The sequence below is a fragment of the Numida meleagris genome, chromosome 18 (genome assembly GCF_002078875.1).
Source record: "Numida meleagris isolate 19003 breed g44 Domestic line chromosome 18, NumMel1.0, whole genome shotgun sequence".
Lineage (NCBI taxonomy): Eukaryota > Metazoa > Chordata > Aves > Galliformes > Numididae > Numida > Numida meleagris.
In genome coordinates, this window is record NC_034426.1 from 8843489 (window position 1) to 8862511 (window position 19023).

The 19023-nt window shown below is 58.3% G+C and overlaps 1 protein-coding gene across 2 annotated transcripts; it reads right to left on the bottom strand.

The window, feature by feature from the left end:
- Nucleotides 295-18095, bottom strand: HNF1B (HNF1 homeobox B). 2 transcript variants are annotated; one of them, XM_021416196.1, is made up of 9 exons: nt 17637-18095; nt 14423-14622; nt 13058-13322; nt 12276-12517; nt 6832-6995; nt 4069-4201; nt 3745-3936; nt 3270-3388; nt 295-1634 (listed from the first exon to the last, which is right to left on the bottom strand). In XM_021416196.1, exons 1-9 carry the CDS (start codon nt 17972-17974, stop codon nt 1614-1616), a joined length of 1674 nt encoding a protein of 557 aa, XP_021271871.1. In that variant the 5' UTR covers nt 17975-18095; the 3' UTR covers nt 295-1613. The 2 variants fall into 2 exon arrangements, with proteins under 2 accessions (XP_021271871.1, XP_021271872.1); XM_021416197.1 differs by having other exon boundaries at nt 13058-13244; nt 17637-18094.

Here is a 19023-nt window from a genome sequence, read left to right on the forward strand (position 1 = left end):
CAGAGCGTGTTGCTTCTGAGTTTCTGTGAAAGGGACCAAGTAGCCTTCATACCTCCCATCCTCTTCCAGTTTTTGTCTAGGGCAGTAAAAAAAAAACCACAGAAACTCCACAGGAGGGTTTTGATTGGAGTGACCTGCTCTGGCCCTAAATGCAAGCACCAGATCAATGCTCTGAAAGCCCTTCCCTCAGCACCCACATTGAACAGATGAAGCCCCCTGAGCCCCACATCTCTGCTGCACCCCAGGAGCACCCCGAGCTGCAGCAGGAGTCATAGATCACATGGCAGAAACAAGTCTGAAAAAATGGTTTTTAATTATGGTATACATTAAATTAAATGTAATTTGAATATCAGTCTCTGATTCATGATGACTTATTCCCCATAGGGTTGCTCCTATCAGTCCTGACAAGGTTTATTGTACAAATACACAATAAAAGAGCCTCTCTTGCCCCAGAAAAAGCATCCAGTGTTCTTCTGAGCAGTGGTTGACTGTCCACAGGCACCTCCACTGCTCTTCGCCTCTTTAAAGCACTCTCAGCATTTGGCACATATGACAAAGTTTAAGAAAAATTTGAACAACCGAGGAGCATTAGATCCATTTCCAAAGGGATGTGGGCATGGGGGAGCTCATGTCCCATGCCTTTCACAGCTTTGGGAAGTCAGACTCAGGTAGATGCAGCAAGGCAAGGCTCTGGCAGTGCACAGCGCAGTGTCCCCAGCGGGTGCCAGGCTGGGACATGCACTGGCTACGGAGTGGCCCACCCCATGGCAGCGCTACTCTATGTTCCCAAACACAGGAGAGTCCCCTGAGCTCCCCATGTCACCCAGTCCTGGGGTCAGCTGCCGGGGCTTAGCTCGGTGGATGTCCCTCCACAGGGCATGGAGTGGTGCTGGTGTCCCTGTGTAGGCACAGGGCTTTCTTCATGAATTAACTCCATTGAGGGAAGAAAGAAAATACAAAACCAAAACCGTGCTCAGCTCTGACCTTTACCAAAAAATAAAAAATAAGACTGGGGGGAGAGAAGAAATGCAGGAACAATATATACAGATGGGGGAATTGCACTTAATTACAATAGTTTACATCAATTGGACAAAATTTACTTCTTTTATATAAATCTCTATGTATAGGAGTGGGGATGGGTGAGGGTGGAGCAGACTGTACCTATATTTACAGTTTAACTGGCTCAGTTCAACAGCACGAGATTCCTCCTTCCAAACGCCAAGTAACAGACCCGGGTCCCTCTCGGTCCGTCGTCAGGTGGAGGAGTATAACTTAAATACGATCCATCTTCTGCCACGTCCCAGTACAGCTTGTTCCTATTTCCTCGGGAGAGCCAATGGCCTCTTGGGAGGCAAATACTTAGGAAAAATACAATCCACAGGACACGTCTCAGAAATACTGCGCAGAGGGGAGGAGAGGCACGGTCCCGTGGTTCGGGCTGGGGCTCGGGCTGGTCCCCGGCGCGGGGTCGCGAGGCTCCGGCTGCGTGTCGGGGTAATGAGCTCCTCGCTGCGGCGCTGAGCTTCGCTCTGGCTCGGCGCGTGGGTCACCAGCGGGATGTTGTGGAAAATAAGTTCCTGTTGCTATGTGCAAAGGCAGCGAGGTGTGGAGCATCACCAGGCTTGCAGGGGACACTAGGGAGGGAGAGAGCAGCACGGTGAGCAGCAGGCTGGGGCTCCCCAGGTCATCTCCTCCTGCACCCCAAGCCCTAAGTCCTCCGCACCCCCAGAGGGCAAGCACTTTCTGAGCCAGATATTGCAACCCTATGAAAAATAATACTTTTTTTTTTTAATAAAATAGGGCTTATTGCAGGGGCTGTTCCAAGGAGTTTGTGCTGGTCAGGCAGCACTTATGTGGGAGCAGTGGCTGTCCCCAGTGCTGCTGGCACCTCTGAGATGGACGGGCTGGCCCCTGTGGCTCCATCAGTGCCATCACAGCTCTGTCTTCTGGCCCCCTTGGGGTACCCCAGTCACTGCTGGGGTGGGGGCTGGCAGCTGGGGGTGACCTTGTGGGCTGGAGTGCACAGCAAACATCGTAACGCGGAGATAAGGAGACGCCAGGAGCCTCCCGTGACATGTCATTAGGGACAGGCGGCAGCTATCAGGTGTTTGCTAACGTAATAAACATGGTGGCTCGGCCTCGAGCATTGTCAGAGGAACGGGGAGCTGCATGCCCCTTCCAGCCCCAACCAACAGCCACATCTCCCCCCTCTCTGCTTTAATTAAAGCATGATGGGGGGAGGAAAGGGAGTGCTGCCCACTCCAGGCAGCACCATGTCAGGGTAGGCCGAGCGTGGGGCCTGCAGGCCACAGCCCCGTGGCAGGGATGGCCGGCTGCTATTCCCACACGAGGGACATTTCCTGTGTGTGCCGGGCTCGTTTTGGCAAGCCAGCATCAAAGCCAGCCCGTGGCAGGAGAGCACAATTAATCAGGGGCAGTTCGGGCTGAGCGCACAGCAGATGGGCCGATAAAGCCGCGCAGAGGAAATGGCGCTCCCAAGGAGCGCAGCCGCGCCTGAACGCTCCTGCACCATCAGGCACAGAGAAGAGGCAGCCCAAAGCGAGCCGAGTCGGGCCGAGATGAGGTGCTTTGCCTTCCCCCATGGTTCAGCCCCAGGGCCTCCACCATCCCCACCCCAGCCCCAGCCCCTTCCTTGCCCCCCAGCAACAAACAGTGCCAGGCATCCGTGCGGAAGTCCCACAGCAATCCCACGCTGTATTTACTCTGTGGTCATTGCAGACATTTTTTTTCCCTTCTGCTGTCTAAGGTTGGTAAGAGAGTTTATCTGGATGCAAGTTCAAGGCTCTCTCATATTTATCTAGCAATCAATAAGGGCCGCATATTTCCCACAGTCCCCAGAGCTGGCATTTAGAAAGGGGCTATTGTCTGAGTAAGGCCTTGTGCACCTCATTCAAGCTGGGATATGTCTTACACCAGCACGGGGCAGATAAAGGTTGGAGCTGGGGCTGCCATGCCACCTGCAGAGCCACCCCAGCACCGCTCACTAGCCATGAAGGGACCAGAGCTACTCGCTGCACAGTGCTTGGCCAAAACCCAGCTCTCAGCATCCAGTGCGGCCACCCATTGCCCAGGTCCCCAGGATGGCTGCCATCCACGAGCAGGTTTTTCAGAGCCCATGGAGGGGCTGGGGCTGGGTTTTTGGGGCTGAGTTTCCAGTGCTGGAGGGCTTGTCCCCAGCAGGACCCATGGAGCAAACACCCAAATTACACCAGCGCACTCCAATACTGCTGCCAGCGCCCAGCCGTTACCTGCTTGCTGGAAGACATGTTGGTGAGCGTGCTGATGCTGCTGGTGTCTGTCACCACCATCGCTGAGGGGAAGCGGGAGGTGTGGGAATACTGGGGGGGCTCCTGCTTGTGTGCATACACTGTGGAGAGAAAAAACAATGTCACCCACAGCCTTTGTGCAGGAGCAAGGCAGGCAGACACTGCGCTACACACATAGGTGTGGGGGTGGATACTGTGCAGACAGGAATACAATAAAAGAAATGGAAGGAAACCACCATGTGCCTCTGGCACTGCAGAAAAGCTTTTGCTTTCTCTGACCACTAGCCCAGTGGTGGCCAATGCAGGAGCAATAAGCAACCTGTGGCAATAAGAACCCAGAAGGAAAAATAATCTTTGCACAAAGCCAGGTAGGGAGCACCATGGGTAGCACAGCAGTAGAGCAGAAGCCAATTTCCCACAGGAGTTAATTTCCCGAGAGCTCCCCTCGGCCCCTTACTGTGCGAGTTCTGCAGCTGGGTGACGGTGGCCATGAAGGGCTGCTGGGCCATGTGGCTGGGCGACTGCTGCATGAGTGGCTGCTGGTGCGGGCTGTGCAGCTGCTGAGAGAACTGCACCGGCTGCAGGGCCGCCAAGCTGCCAGCCACACTGTTGATGACAGGGACGCTCTGCGCCTGTGAGGTGTTCAGACCTGGGAGAAGGGAGAGAGCATGGCAGGTGTCAGCACTGGGGTTGGGATCTGCAGATTGGGGTCCAGAGGTTGGGGTCTGCAGGTTGAGGGTCAGGAGGCTGGGGTCCAGATGTGCCCCCATTTCACACTTACTCTGTGCAATGGCCATGACTCCTGAGAGCGGCGTCATGATGAGGTTCTGGGACTGCTGCGGGTTGTGGTGGGACAGGCTGTGGATGTTGGTCAGGGTGCTCACTGGCGGCAGCCCACCACCTGACACAGAGATCTGCAGGGAGCAAAGCAGACAGGTGCCATCAGGCATACAATCCTGGCTCCCAGCCACACCAGCACCAAAACCAGCAACAGAGGATCAGAAAAAGCCCCCCAGGAAGTGACAAGCTGCAACCACATTGGCACCTTCCAGTGGAGCACCCCAGGGCTGCAGACACTGGCTGGAAGCTCTGAGCATTGTGTTAATAAATAGCAAAGCTCCAGCAGTGTGAAGCCTTCCTGGAAGCAGCTGCCAGCGCTCCAGCAGAGCACAGCGCCGGGGACAGGACTTGTCCCACGCAGTTGCCATTTTCTCCCCAGGTCCACATTCCTGCTGCTGGGGACAACTGAGGACTCTCACACTTATTAACTTCCACCTGTCACAGATGTAGGGGAAAGTGGGAAATACAAACTTGGGAAGCTTAAAAAAGAAGGCAAAGTAAATAAAAAAAAAGACCTCCGAGTGATCTTAGTCATCACTTTTATGAAACAAATTCCAGCTGAGGGGCTGCAGCTGCACCACGCGGATGGCAGTGCGGGTAGGGGCAGGTGCACGTGGCCAAAGGCAGCTCCTGGTGTGCAGCCATCAGACACACGCAGAGGCACTGGAGGTGTGCTGGGATGGTCCTGGGATAAACAGGACTATGGCAGCGCCTGGTTATTGCTGCGTTATTGAACTGCTGCACACTCACCTCACCCCTCCTGCACAGAACAACCTCAACGCAGATTTCAGAGCCATCCTTTGGGCTCTGTGTGACACTTTTGGACACTCAGTCCTTGTTTATTTTGCCCATGTGAGCCTGAGATAGCCTCATTGCAATCGAAACAAAGGCATCAATAAATTCCAGAGCACAGGAGTGACTCATGTTTCCTTATCCAGTACTTTCCACTTTGAAAGTTTCTTCAAGGCCAGGCCACGCTGCGGTGCAGTGTGGTGCGGCCGGCTCATGGTGAGCACATGCTCTCCCCTGTGGCATGGCACGTTTCAGGGAGAATTGGGCAAAAGTGCCACACCCAAACGGGGTCAACCAGAGATGGCAGGACTGGAAAAGACCCCACCAAGCACTGAACAATCTGGGACTACAGGAACAACACAGCAGCACCACGGATTATAACACCATCTCTATAGTGCTCCTCCCCCCAAAAAACCAATTGCCTTCAGATGCAGCAATTTCCTTGGCAGCTTTTGGTTTCATGTGGGGCATTAAAGGCACATGTTTACCCACTAGAAACCACAGCCTACAGCATATTTTCATTAAATAACTTGCAAGCACTAGCTAGCCTTGCTTAAAGATCAGAGATAAGCTGGCAGAGCTGCGTGCTGCCGGAGGAGCAGAGCAGCCCCAGACAGCGGTGTGCAGCGGAGAGCTCAGCAGGGCTGCTGCAGCCTGCAGGTGCCTTTAGCATGCTGCTTTAACCCTCTGCACCTCTGAGCAGCCTCCTGCCACACACCAAAAAATCCCCTTCCTGGGGGCTCCTGTGCCCCATGAAAGGACTGCAAAGGGTGCACCAAGATTGCTGTGCCGCTGAGCTCGTGGCAGTGCTTTGTCCTCCCGTCCCCCACCCCACACCGTCTGTGCCTGCTGCTGCCTTCCTTCGTGACTCATTTTATGACTTCAAGGCTCAGGGTTACAGGCTTAACACACCCAGAGGGAGAAATGGGTGCGTGCAGGGTGTGCAGCGAGGGAGAATGCCAGGGGGTTTGGGGTTGCTCTGTGATGCTTCCTCTGCACGGCTGAGGATACTCAGCTTTCCTGGAGCAATGCCTGAGCCCAGAGGGCTGCAAGGAGACCCCATGAGTGAGAGGCAGGCAGAAGGGAAGGCAAAGCAGGGAAATAGGGGGCAAAAGCACTCAGGCTGTAGGAAGGAGCATGCAGCTTGCCCTGGTGTAGCTGCCAGGCTTGTGGGGACATGCAGCTGATGGCCCCGAGGGATAGTCCTAAGAAAATGGAAGTGAAAACCCGGGCCAAGAGCCATGTGCAACTTTCACTTTCAGCAGGAAAACCTCCTCCCGGAAGAGCTGCTGAGTGGCCAGACCAGCCACGCGGCGACGCCGTGCCAGCTGCTTCGAGGAGTGCCATGCTCGCTTCCATCCCACCCCATCCCACCCCATCCCATCTCACCCTATCCCATCCCATGCCATCCTGTCCTGTCCTTCTCATGCCACTCCTTCCTGCACATTTCTGCACCACGCTCAGCCAGGAGCACTTTGGGCACCAGAGGCAGCATAGCCCATCACAGCCACAGCACACCGGGGGCACAGCTGGGAGCAAAGTGCTTCCCAGCAAAGCTCAGAACTCAGGAGGGCTTAAGGAAAAGCAATGAATGAGAGCTTTATCAATGCCCATGTCATCGGCGGGGGAAAGCAAACAGTGATCCACCCAGCGCGCATTCAATTCACAAGGCATGCAATCAATAAAAGCGGAGCGGGCTCTGTCAGGTTTATGGGCCGCACTTGGGGAACACGCCGGGGCTGTGGGGCCGCCTTTGAGGTGGGCGGTGGGGACGGGCGCGCGCCCGCACCCCCACAATGCCCCATTGTTCAGCACGGGCCGCGTGTGAAACCCGGGGAAAGCGTGTTTGCTTTGCCCGCTGGGCCCTCTTATCTTATCAGCGCCGCCGCCACAATAGGCCAGGTGTACTCACCATTTTACCGTCGGGAGAGAGCAAACCGTGGCCCGGGTCCAAGCCGGCTGGGGAGACCTGCTGCAGGACCGCCTGGCTGGTGGTGACCATGGCACCGCTGCCGTGGTGGCTGATGGCCCCGGAGGATGCCGCCTCGCTGCTCGCCCCCTGGCTGTACCGGACCCCTGCAGAACACGGCGTGGTCAGTGGGCATGGCGGGATGGGTTGGTGGTTGGACTGGATGATCTTAGAGGTCTTTTCCAACCTTAACGATTCTGTGATTCCATGTTTCTATGAAAACCACGCTGGGCATTGACACGGCCTGCGGGCACGCTCTTGACTCGCTCTTGACAAGTGTGTGATTAACACAGCAGGAGGACCCGCTGATGGCAGGCACGATGGCCAAGCCCAACCACACCACAGCCCACCACCACCCAGGAGAGAAATCTGGCTTGAGCATGGGTCTTCAATACAAATATATTTAATTTGGCTAAATAGCCCCGTGCTGATAACCATATGATCAGCCATGTGTCATGGAAAGGCATCTACAGATCACAAATAATTAACCGAGGGAAACCCACTGGAAACAAAAGCGCCTTTTACAGGGCTGCCCCGGCGAGAAGCCATTTGTTACGGGCAGCCAGCACCGGGGTCACTGAACTCCCAGGGATCGAAGCGGCGGCCCAAGATCCCTCCTGGGAACACAACCCATGCGAGCATCATCCATGTGCTGGGATCCTCCCCAGAATGACCCGAGCTGGGGTCCTGGTTCTTCGCGGCTCCTTTCTCCAGGCACCAAGAGTCCCACTGGAGCCCTGAGCCTGCACTGAGCCTTGGCCAGGAGGTGCCAGTGCTGCCCAAGCTCCAGCTCTGCGAGGATGCTCTGAGAGCCGCCATAAAAACTGAGTCCAGGAAGAAGAAATAAACCATATCTCGGGTCTGGGAGCTTTGCTCCAAAATGACTGAATAAGGTACAGCAGGCTACCTGCTGCCTCCACCAAAAGCACAAAAAGTCACTCTAATCGCCTCCAAATTTTCCAAACATCAGCTGGTCAAACATGTCCTGCAGATAGGAATCTCCCCGCGCTGTCTGGTTCCTGATCATTTCCCAGCAAACCCCTTTATCCCTGATAATACAAGAATGTCCTCTGGCAGGTGGATATTTGCCGGTACGAGTGGACGGCCGAGTAAACATTACTCAACCGGGGCACTGTCACCACATTCTTCCCCGCGGTCCCGTCCTCGTGCAAAGTGTGCTTCAGCCGCTGCCGGTCTGAGACGCTGCAGCACTATTCAAACAGTGGGAGCGGAGATTGAAAAAAAAAAGCCCTTTCTTCTCACAGTAGTCTTAAAGATAGATGAGGAGCACAGGCAGGAGATGAAATGACAGCTCCTGAGCCCGTGAAACAGTGATCGGATTGGCCATGAAACTGGAAGTGGTTATGAAAAATAGGGGACTGAACGAGACGTTACTCATAAGAATAACAGTCTGTAGTGTTTCAGGTGGGACGGACACCAATGCCTGCTAACTACTGGGGCAATCTTCACTCTGTGAAGCTCAGGTTTGTGGCATATGGGGCTGTGGCCAGAGCCATTTGCTGGGCAGGGAAATGGTTTGCCCACGTGCCCTGTGGGCCTTTGGGAAGCCACAGTCAATTCACCTTTTTTTTTTTTTTCCATTCCTGGAGCAGGATGCTTATTATTATTAGCATGCCCTTGCTGTTGGGATGGATTACGGCACACTGCATCCCCACTGAGCTCTCACCCACACCCAATCAAAGCACCGACACGGGAGATGGAGAGCTGCAGCCACACTGCTGGAGTAGCCTCCAGGCACAGAATGCCATTGTTGGCCCCATTTTCTTGCCTGTGCCAGCTGTGCCCCCAGGACCAGCCTCTCCCCATGGCCCAGCTCCCACTGCCCACCCTGGGCACAGTGGTTCCCTCCCGGGGGCTCTGCGGCCGCCTGAGCTCAGTTTTATGGCACGGCAGGGCAGGCGGCCGCGCAGAGCCAGGCGCGATTGTTCTGCCGCCGCTCTCTTGTGCTTCCACAGCGTGACGCAGCCCCAGCACGAGATTTATTCCTCTCTGGTCTCTCCCCATCCAGCCCTAGCAATGAGTCTGCCCGCCAAGCCTGAGCCCTTAAAGAGTTTGTTTCCAACTGGAGCTACAGCCATAGTATAAAAGTCTGTTTATGGGACGTGGCCATTGTTTGGTCCCCGAGCTGCACAGCCCATGAAATGCTTTACTGCTTCCCTACAGCTCCAGACAAGCTGCGGGGTCCGGCTGCCGTAGCCTTAACCCCGTGTCCCAGCCCAGCAGCCAGCACCCCGGGCTTCCCAGAGCCCATCCCAGGAGCAATGCATCCCATGGAGCATCCCATGGAGCATCCCAAGGCACTGCCAGCTGCAGCACTTGCACCCAGCTATGCTCCTGCCCACGGCCAATTTTGGGGCTGCCACTCAAACTGTCCCTAAAGTGTTAATCTTGCTATGTTACCGAGGTGCGTAGTTTATGTCCATTATAAAGCTGTTTATTGGGACTGGACCCTCCCATTCTGCTGCTGTCATAAAGTCCTAATTACCCCCCATAAAAGCAGGAAAAGCTCCTAACAGCGCACTGTGCCCACAGAGCCGCACAATGAGCGCAACAGTAAAATCTGACAACGGCTGGCACCGGGTCTGCAATCAGAACACGCACAGTCCGAGCTATCAGAGAACAGCCTACAGGATCCAGATAGAAAGCGATGTACCTCTGGACCAGGGTGTCATTAGCAGGCTCTTTTTGAAGGAAAAAAAAAAGAGTGAAGTCACCCAAATTGCCCTTTCAGTTTAGGGAGAATCTCAGGGCGTGGAGCTGAGTTTTTATATTTTTATACGTGGCTGTAGAGATATCTAGAATACATATAAATAATGTAAAATGCTGTATACTCCTACAGATGTGCATATACACAGGTCACCCCGGTGTTCGCAGCGCTGTCGGAGCCGTGGGGCTGGGGCGTCGCGGGGCCCTTTGTATGCGGGGGGTGCGGGGGGCGCGTCCCTAATCTCATCAGCACTGATTGTCCCCGGGGCTCTTGAAGATAAAAATGGCATAAGCCAATGTCTGCGGCATGGCACCGAGGAACGAGATAAAGCCCCGAGTGACCTTCAAATCAAACAGGGAACCGAGATCTCTGATAATCCCCTATAGGAAGGGAAAAGTCCAGAGTCTGAGACACCTCCGAGATAGATAGGCTTGGAGTATTTACCTCCAAACAGTTAAAAACCCTGCACCGAGGGGCCGCCCGGGACGCTCGCTTTTACAGCTCTCCCGCTGCTCCCAGCCGTCAGCTTGCCCTCTTGCCAGGCACCGGCCCCATCCCGACCAAGGGGCGATGCCCACTCCGAGCCGTGCTCAGCCCTATCATTTCCTTCCCTGGGGGGAGCGTGCAGGCAGCAGGACATGGGCAGCGTCCCGGCGCCGTCATTAAGCTGTTAAAGGCATTGAGGGCCCCACGCGGTACAAGGACAGTTCAAATCCCAGCACGGACGGGGTCAGCATCTCTCAGAGGAGCTGGTGGCACTTTGGGGACTTTGGGCCCCAAAACACCACCGCGTCCAATGGATCCCAGTGCAGGCTGAGCTCCATCCCAGCCCCTCACCCCTCAACCAGCCCCGAGCCCCATGCACAGCCCTCGCCGTGCCCATCTCCTGCTCCTCGGCAAGGCCGATGCACACCAGCGCAGAATTCCCGCGGCTGAGCCCTCCTGACCCCTCCACGGCCATCACTCCTGCCCTGCTCAAAGCCCCCGCCAATGGGCTGTCAGCGGCCCTATAGCTGTGGCCGGCTCCTGCTGGCCGATGCTCCAACTGGAAAATAAAGGTTGGGGCTTAACGGCCCCGCAGCCCCGAGATAAATGCCCGCGGTTCCAATAATTGCCGTCCCCTAATAGAAGAAAACAAAGGCTCTCGCGGGGTGCCTGCAAGCGCGCTGGCAAGACGGGGACACATCAAAGGCAGCAGGGTTCGTTCAAAGCCCCGGCTTAATTGTCAATTAAGCATGCACGGGGGGGACAACGCCATGACAACGCGGGGCTGCATGCTGGTGCGGTATTGTAAAGCCCGGCGGCCAACACAGAAAACAGCTGATTTTGCTGACAATGTGCTTGTAGGGCACCTTGTAAGCAATCAGCCGGTGACAGGAGGGCAAACGTCCACCCCGTCCCCGCCATTGTGCGGGGCATTCCTGGGGCAGGGTCACATTTTGGTCACTGTGGGCCAGCCCCGCGAGGAGAGCTGCACCGTGAGTCAGGCTGCCGGCCCCGGTGTCCCCAGTGCCCCCGATGTCCCCGGTGCCCCCGGTGTCCCCAGTGCCTCCATGCCATTGGGTGGTATGCCCTGTGCCCATCAGAATCTCCCTGCCCTCCCACCCCATCACCCCACCACGGGGTTTGTGGTGCCCAGGACAGCTCCATCCCCATCTCCCAGCCCTCCCCACGGTACTCCCTAGACATTCTCTATTAATTCCCCTTCGTAATGAGGCTGGGGCTTGCAATGAGCCAGGTAGGGGCATTTCTGGGAAGCAGTTGCTTTGTGTCTCCCTGTCCCGGTATTGGGATGTCGTCCCCAAGGGGGGACCGGGATGGCTGGGGCACACTGCCTGCAGCCCGCGGCCCCACGCTGACCCCTCACCACCCGCCACAAAGTGCCCGCTCTTGTTTGCTGGGGCTGGCGGCTTTGGAGTGCAGATTGCAGGTAGTGGCACAATGGGGATTGTTCTCCCAACAATGCCTCTTGCCCCATGCCGCCAGGCCCTCCCTGATTACCGTCCCGGCTCTGCTCTCAGCATTATCTCCTGCTCAAATCCCCCGGCAGTGCACACTGCAGGCAGAGCAGAGCCCAACCGCAGGGCTCAGTGCAGCCCTCTGCCCGCAGCCACTCGTGTCACCAACTTTTGTTCCCCAGCACCACGTCCTCCAGCCCTAACTCCCCACATTGGGCAGAGCAGCCATATCCCCGCCCCTGCCCAGCCCAGCCTGCACCAACAAATGCACCCAGCCCAGCAATCTGTCCTTGATGGGACAGAAATCCAGCCCCCGCCACGTGGCTGGCACTCCAGGGACAGCGCTCGCACCTCTCTGCACCCATCGAGGCTGCGGGGGGAGCAGCGTGTCCCTGTGCCCCATTGCTGAGCAGGGTCCCATCCTACAGCCAATGGAGAAATTGCACCGAGGGCTGAGCCTTGTTGCTGCCCCTTGGCCAGCATGGGCAGCATGGACCATCTTTCCCTCGAAGCCATCACCACCACAGCCATACACTGCCGCAAGTGCCCCCTTTCTGCAGCATAAATGGTGCCAACATAGTCAATAGTATCAACAGTGTCAATGGCTCAACAGCACCACCCTTGCTTGAGCTCACAATCCCTTTCCTCATTGGAAACACGGCCAATATTGCCACTGCCCAGCGCCACTGTTCCCATCTCACCTGGCATCTTGCTGGGCGGCGAGGCGCTGGGCTGGTTGTGGTGCGGGGAGCCGTGGGACAGCAGCAGGTTCATGCTGTGCGGGGGCTGGCTCGAGCTGTAGGCGTCCATGGCCAACTTCTGGCGGAAAGCCTCCTCCTTCCGCCGGTTGGCGAACCAGTTGTAGACACGCACCTCCGTCACCAGGTTGGAGCCGAGCCCATGCGCCTTGGAGGGTGACACCCCTCGCTGCAGACACTCGGCCCTGTGCATGCAAGGGGACACGTTGGAGCAAAGATGCTGCTGGGGAGCTCCTGACGCAGGGTTTGGGGCGTTCAAGTCCTTCCTGAACATCTGCCCGCTCTCTCCAACTGCGCTCATGCCATAAAAGCCATCCCGCCTCCCTCTGAGCTTGCTATAACACCACGGCATCGCTGCTGCATCCCCTCTGTCTCATGGCTGTATCCCTTCTGCATCTCCGCCACATCTCCAGTGCATCTCTGCTTCATTCCTGCTGCATCTATGCTGCATTTCTGATGCACCTTCACTGCATCCTCCCTTCTTCTCCTCCGCGTCCCAGCTGCATCCCCATCACATCCCTGCTGTATCCTCGCTGCATCCCTGCCACGTCCCTAACCGCAGCACAGAGCTCGCTCCGCTCTGGGTGCTGCCCAGAAGGGCTCAGCTAGGCCCAAAGCCAGCAGGTGGCTCAGCAAAGCCGTTCCAAAACCCGGTGCCCCGGGCTGCATGCCATGAGCCCAGCATCTCGTGCAGCTTCTGCAGGATGGCACGGGGCGGCCATTACCTGTTGCACTCCTCCACCAGCGCCTCCCGCTCCTCCTTGCTGGGGTTCTTTTGGCGGTCGTAAGCTTGGTACAAGATTTGCTGGGAGGCCGGCCCCCACTTGAAGCGGTTGCGGCGCATCTTCTTGCTGGGGGTTTCGGCGCAGGCATCGTCGAGCTGGCCAGCCCCCTGGTTCTGCTGATTGAACTCTGGAAAGAGAAACAGCAGCTGATCCTGACTGCTTTTGTCTGTCCTATTTCCACACCCCTGGACTGTCTGGTTGAACTCTGAAAGAGAAAGGAGCAGACGTGACCCGGCCTGTAGCCGCCGCTCAGAGCTCAGAGTCACTGTCACGCGCAGCAGCAGCCCCCGCCCCGGCCCCCGCCCCGGCCCCCTCCCACCCACGGCCCCGGTGGGCACCGCGGGCAGGTGGGCACGGGTGGTTGTTGGGTGGCACACGCAGCGCATGCATATGCATGGCCGGGCTCTGTCGGCGTGCGCTTGTTCCAGGAGGAATTTTGCACGTGAGGACGGGGTCACAGCCCCAAAAAGGAGCTCAGCGGGTGCGCAGTCCCCTGCCCGTGCCCACCCTGTGCCCAAAGGGGCTCCCAGAGGAGCCCGGCCCCACACCAGAGTGACCTTCCCGTGTCCGCCAGGCACCTGTCACCACGGCCATAAAGGGAGATTAATGGGAGTTTTTATTATTCTCCATTTTGCAGGGGAATTCTCCCTCTTTTTATAATGGCTTTTCCCCTTGTGACAACAGGGGAAGGCGCGGGGCACGGCTGGAGCAGCTCTGTTTGCTTTAACGTCTCCAGGTGCACCTTCAAAGCAGCGGCACTCGGGGCTGAGCCCTTTTCTGCCTTTGGATTTTGCATCCTTTGGGGCTGGGGGCCACGGGGGCTCAGCACAGCACCCGCCCCATGCAAGCACTGCTCTGAGCCAGGCCATAGAGATTTACACAGTGCAGCTCCCCAGACATGCAGCACCAGCACCGCTCCGGGTGCTCGGTCAAAGCCATCCACATTGTAAATAATTCAGGCTGCAGGAGACCTTGCTACAGATCTATGGGTCTTTCCTTTCCTCTCTCTTTTCTTTCTTTCTTTTTTTTTTTTTTGCTAGTTGCAGAAAGCAAGCGTGTTCGAAAAGCAGAGAGGAAAAGGGCGCAGAGGTGGGAGATGGATCCAATCGTGCGCAATCCTTCACCGCTTTCCCAGAGATTCAGCCATTTCGGTGGGCTCGGGGCAGATCACACATCCAGAAGGGCTCCCACCCATTCTTCCCACAGCCTCAATCGCTTGGACCCACAAAACCACTCTGGGGGGGACCTGGCGCTCTGCCCCCACCCATGGCCGTGCCCCCACCCCGGCCCGCTCCCCGTACTTACGCCGCAGGATCTCCCGCTGCTTGCGGACGTACCACGTGTAGAGGGCGGCCCGCTTCTGTGTCTTCATGGGGGTGCCCTTGTTGAGGTGCTGCGAGAGGTGCGACTGGTTGAGGCCGGTGACGTCCACCACCTCGCGCTGCGGGATGTTGTGCTGCTGCATGTAGCCCTTGATCATCTTCGCCGCCCGCCACGGGTCCTCGCTGGGGGTGGAGGAAAATGAGGGTTAACTTTGCTCCGTGGTTGCTTTTTCCCATGATGGAACCCCACTATTAACGACGGAGTCCCACTGTTCCTAATTAGAATTCGATGGGAAATATTCCTGCCCTGTGCGCCAACCCAAGCCGAACCCCTCGCCGTCATCTTGCGTCGGTCTTTGGTATTTTTCAACACTCGAATTCAACTCCATCGGAATCAGTCCCGGTGCAAATTGGCTCTCCCCTAAATCCACGCTACTTTGGTGTCCTTGTGTTGGCTGGCACCAGTTTGGGGAACCAATGAAATTGCAGTCAAAGCCAAAACATGGCACGCATTCCCCAACAGAGGCACAATGCAACGGCGGATGGAGCAGCCAACACACCCACACTGCGCCCCGGCCCCACGGCTCATCCCACAGCACCCACCGATGTGGGGTGAAAGGAAATGCTTCAACGCTGAGAAATCGGTGTGGAACCTGAACCTGGTCACAGTCATGCACTCAAATAATGAGATATTCTAATGCTGTGCTTGGAATAACCGTCCAAGCGCTTTCCCAATTCATTCGTTATTTTGGATCCTTCATCCTGTCAAGGGGGAAAAACCCGACAAACAGATTTCTTACTTTTTGTCCTGAATGCAGCAAGGAAACAGAGCTGCTTGGGTCCAAAGGAGCACCCACGGCCACGGGTACCCACTGCGGGGATGGAGCCGTGCACCCGGAGCCGGGGCAGGAGGAGCGCATTGCTGCGGGAGCTGGGCCCCATTCTGCTCCCACCTGCTCCTGCTCATTAATTACTGGGTCCTAACGAGTTGATGGAACAGAGCTTGTTCTGACAGCAGCCTGGCTAACACAAGGGCATCGCTTTGCCAGAGCGAAGCCTCGAGCCAACGCACCGGAGCACACCATGAAAATGCAAAATGAGCGACTTTGGGTTGCAGACGTGATTTTGGAATTGAAATGGAATTTGGCAGCATTTGGGCCAGAAAAAAAATGTGGGAATGAGAAAAAAGCCCCCAAGTTTCCTTTCATTGTATTATTTTAAGAATTTTTAACTTTGGCATTTCCAACGCGCTTCGGACCTGTGCCCTCAAAACAATTATTCAGCTCTGAATTTCTGAGCAATGATTTTCTTTACAAAATAACTTGACCGTATTCAGAAGGGTTAAACAGCCTGAAACCAAACCCAAACATTTTGTTTCATGTTAAACAAAATGTTTGGACTTGACCCAAAATGAAACGTTTGAGTGTTTGTTCGCCTCTTTTCTTTTTTTCTTTCATTTTTTTCTTTTTGGTGAACCCAAAAGCCCAGAGAGGAAAACATTTCCATTCAGCAGCTCAGCACAAACCCTTTTTTTTGGGTTCCGTCACCGAAATGAAAACCTCCTCAATGGTCCGACCTCCATCGGATGGATTTTACACGCAGGAAGAAATAAAGAAGCAATGACCCAGGTGCGCTGCGTGGCACTGGAAACCAGTTTAGAGCCTTCACCCCTTCTCTGCCCCGTGCAGCCGCTGGCACCGAGCTGAGCGCCGCGTTAGCACGGCCGAGCACAGGCAGCACTGCCCAGGGCGGGCAGAGCCCATTCCTGTCCCCCAGGCCCCCACCCGCTCGCCCTCTGGGTCAGCCTTGGAAACAGGTAAATACGCTCCACATCCTCCGAGAAAAATGCCAAGAATTTATACAGATGGATTATAAAGCCGGCTCCCTCCATCGGGGATCTATCTAATCTGCATCTCCCTGCGCACACAGCGGGGCACAGCGTGGGTCCCGCACGGGGCGGTGGGGTCAGAGCTCCTCCAGCACGGAGCCCTTTGGGCCCCACGGAGCCGCCCACGGGGCAGCCCGGTACAGGGCACACCGCCGGCCCCAGACCGAGCCGCGGGGCCGCGCACCCCCCGGGGCCGTGGGGAAAGCCCCCGAGCAGAGCCGTGGGGTCGTGGGGTGGGAGCACAGGGGGCTCAGCCGCGCGGAGGGGCTGAGATCAACGGTTCCCGACGCTCCTGCCCCGGCCGCCTCTCTCCAAGTACAAAGGGCTCTCTTAGAGCAAACAGCAGCTCTTTGCAGAAGGCTCCTCAGGGACATGCGCCTGCTCTTGTTTGCACCGAAGGCAAACTTTGCACAGAAACACCTGCGGGAGAACTGCGACGCGGGCAGAGCCCTCCTGCACCCCCGGGGGCACGGCGGCAGACAGTGGGGCAGTGGGACAGCAGCAGCGCCCGGCGCGCGGGGGGCGGCCCGCAGCGGTGACCCCTCCCGCACCCGCGTGTCCCAGCCGAGCCCCCGCGCTGCCACCGATGTCCCCGTCCCCGGGAGGCGCCGGGCTGCCCGGCCGCAGAGATGGACACGAGCGGTGCTGGGGACACGCGGGGACGTCCCACTCACGGACCGCCTCTGGGTGCTCGGAGCAGGGCTCCGCTGCCGGCCCCGGGTTGGGGGGAATCGCCCCCGACGGGCGCAGGGCTGCTCCGCCGCGCCCCGACGGCCCGGCCCGGTCTGGCCCGGCTCTGCCCGGCCCCGCACAGCACGGACCGGACGGGCTCGGCCGGAGCGGGGCGCGGAGCCGCATCCCCCGGGACGCGATGGGACGAGACGGGACGGGACCCGAGCGGCCGCTTTTGGGGGTTTCCTCGCTCCCCCTCCCCGCCTGGTTTACAACTCCGGCAATGAATAACCCGCCTCTACGCTCGCCCTAATCGCGGCTCTTTGTGTATCTTTCTGTTGATGATTTATAGAAATAAATTAATAACACTCCGAGCTCCACGTGCTGCAGTTTATGTTTTATCTCCCGGCGCGGAGGGAGGACGGAGCCGAGCCCCGGGCGGCCGCAACCCCGGGCACCCCCGGCCCCTCCACCGCGGCGGGCGGCGAACACCCGACGGGGCGGCGGCACCGCCCGGCACCGCGCTGCTCCCGGAGCGGGACAGGAAGCGGCGGCGGGGCCCCGCGGGGACGGGCGCACCGGGAGCGAATCCCGGAGTGGCGCACGGGGCCGCGGGAGCGGAGCGCTCCGCCGGTACCTGATCATCCTGTCCACCTCCGCCCGCTGCTCCACGGCCTCCTCGGTGTTGAGCGCCTGCAGCTCGCGGAGGATCTGCGGCGTGTCGAAGTCGTCGCCGTCCTCCGAGCCCTCGTCGCCGGACAGCTTGCCCTTGCCGTGCCCGTTGGCCAGCGGGACGAAGCCGGGCTTGCCGTCGGGCGGCCCGCCGGGGGACAGCGGCAGGCTCTCCAGCTTGACGCCGAAGCCGGCGGCGGGCACCATGTCCTCCAGGGCGCGGATCAGCCCTTCCTTGGTGGCCCCGGAGCTGAGCAGGGCGCCCAGGAGCTCCCGCTGCAGGGCGCTCAGCTGGGACACCATGGTCCCGGGTCTCCCCGCGCTCGGCCCGGCCCGGCCCGCCTCCCTCCGGCACCTGCCGCTCCGCCCCGGCTGGCAGGCTGCGCGGGGCGCGGGCCGGCCTCTACCTAGCCATGACCGTCTCCATTAGGCATTATACCTTATGCAAATCAGCTCCGGGAGGGCCTCTCCTCCGGGAGCGAACCCCGCGTCCCCGCCCGCCGCGGCCCGGCCCCCGCCCGGCCCTTATCGGCCGCGCTGGGACGGACTTTGCCCGCGGCCGCCGGGAGGCCCCGAGGAGCGGCGCGGAGCGCTCGGGGCAGCGGCGGAGCGGGGCTCGGTTCGGCTCGGCCCGGCCCCGAGCGGTGCGGCTCTCGGGGGGAGCGGCCCGGCCCCGGCGCGGAGCGCTGAGTGCCGTCGGGGGTCGCTCGGAGCGGCGCGGCGCGGAACCGGGCGCTGCCTCGGGGCAATTTGGCAAATGGAAATCTGCGGGTCGCGGTGCTCGGGGACGCGGAGCGCCCACCGATCCCTGATAGCCGCGGGGGTGGGAGCAGAGAGCGGGTCTGGGAGGGGGCAGCGGAAGGGATCGGGAACCTGAACGAAAAGTGCTTCTCCTCCCGCTGTGAACGCACTGAGTCACAAAAGATCAGCAAATTGACCCAAACCAAAGCAGGCGGCAGGCACCAGAACATCCTAGGGCGGCGGGGGAGCGGGGACACAACGTCCGAACCCTTTGCCTATCACCTCCCATCCCAGCAAGCTGTGCAGCCCAGTGCCCTCCAGCCGTGCCCTGGCACTGGGTGTCAGTGCTTTCCGAGATGAGTACTCAATGCCCACCGCTCCCAGCCCAGCTTCAGGCTGTCATAGCATCCCTAGAGCCATCGCTGCCCGCCCACCTCGAGGGCTCTGGGAGTCCCAAAAAGTCCCAGCAGCCTCTGGCGCCCAGCAGACCCTGAGCCCTGAAGGAGCCCGTTTGGGGCAGGACTCTCTGCCCCACCGTACCCACCAGAAAAATGTGGGGCAGTGTGTTGAGGGAGCAGGAAACCTCCCTGCATGCCTGGCAGGGAGCTGGC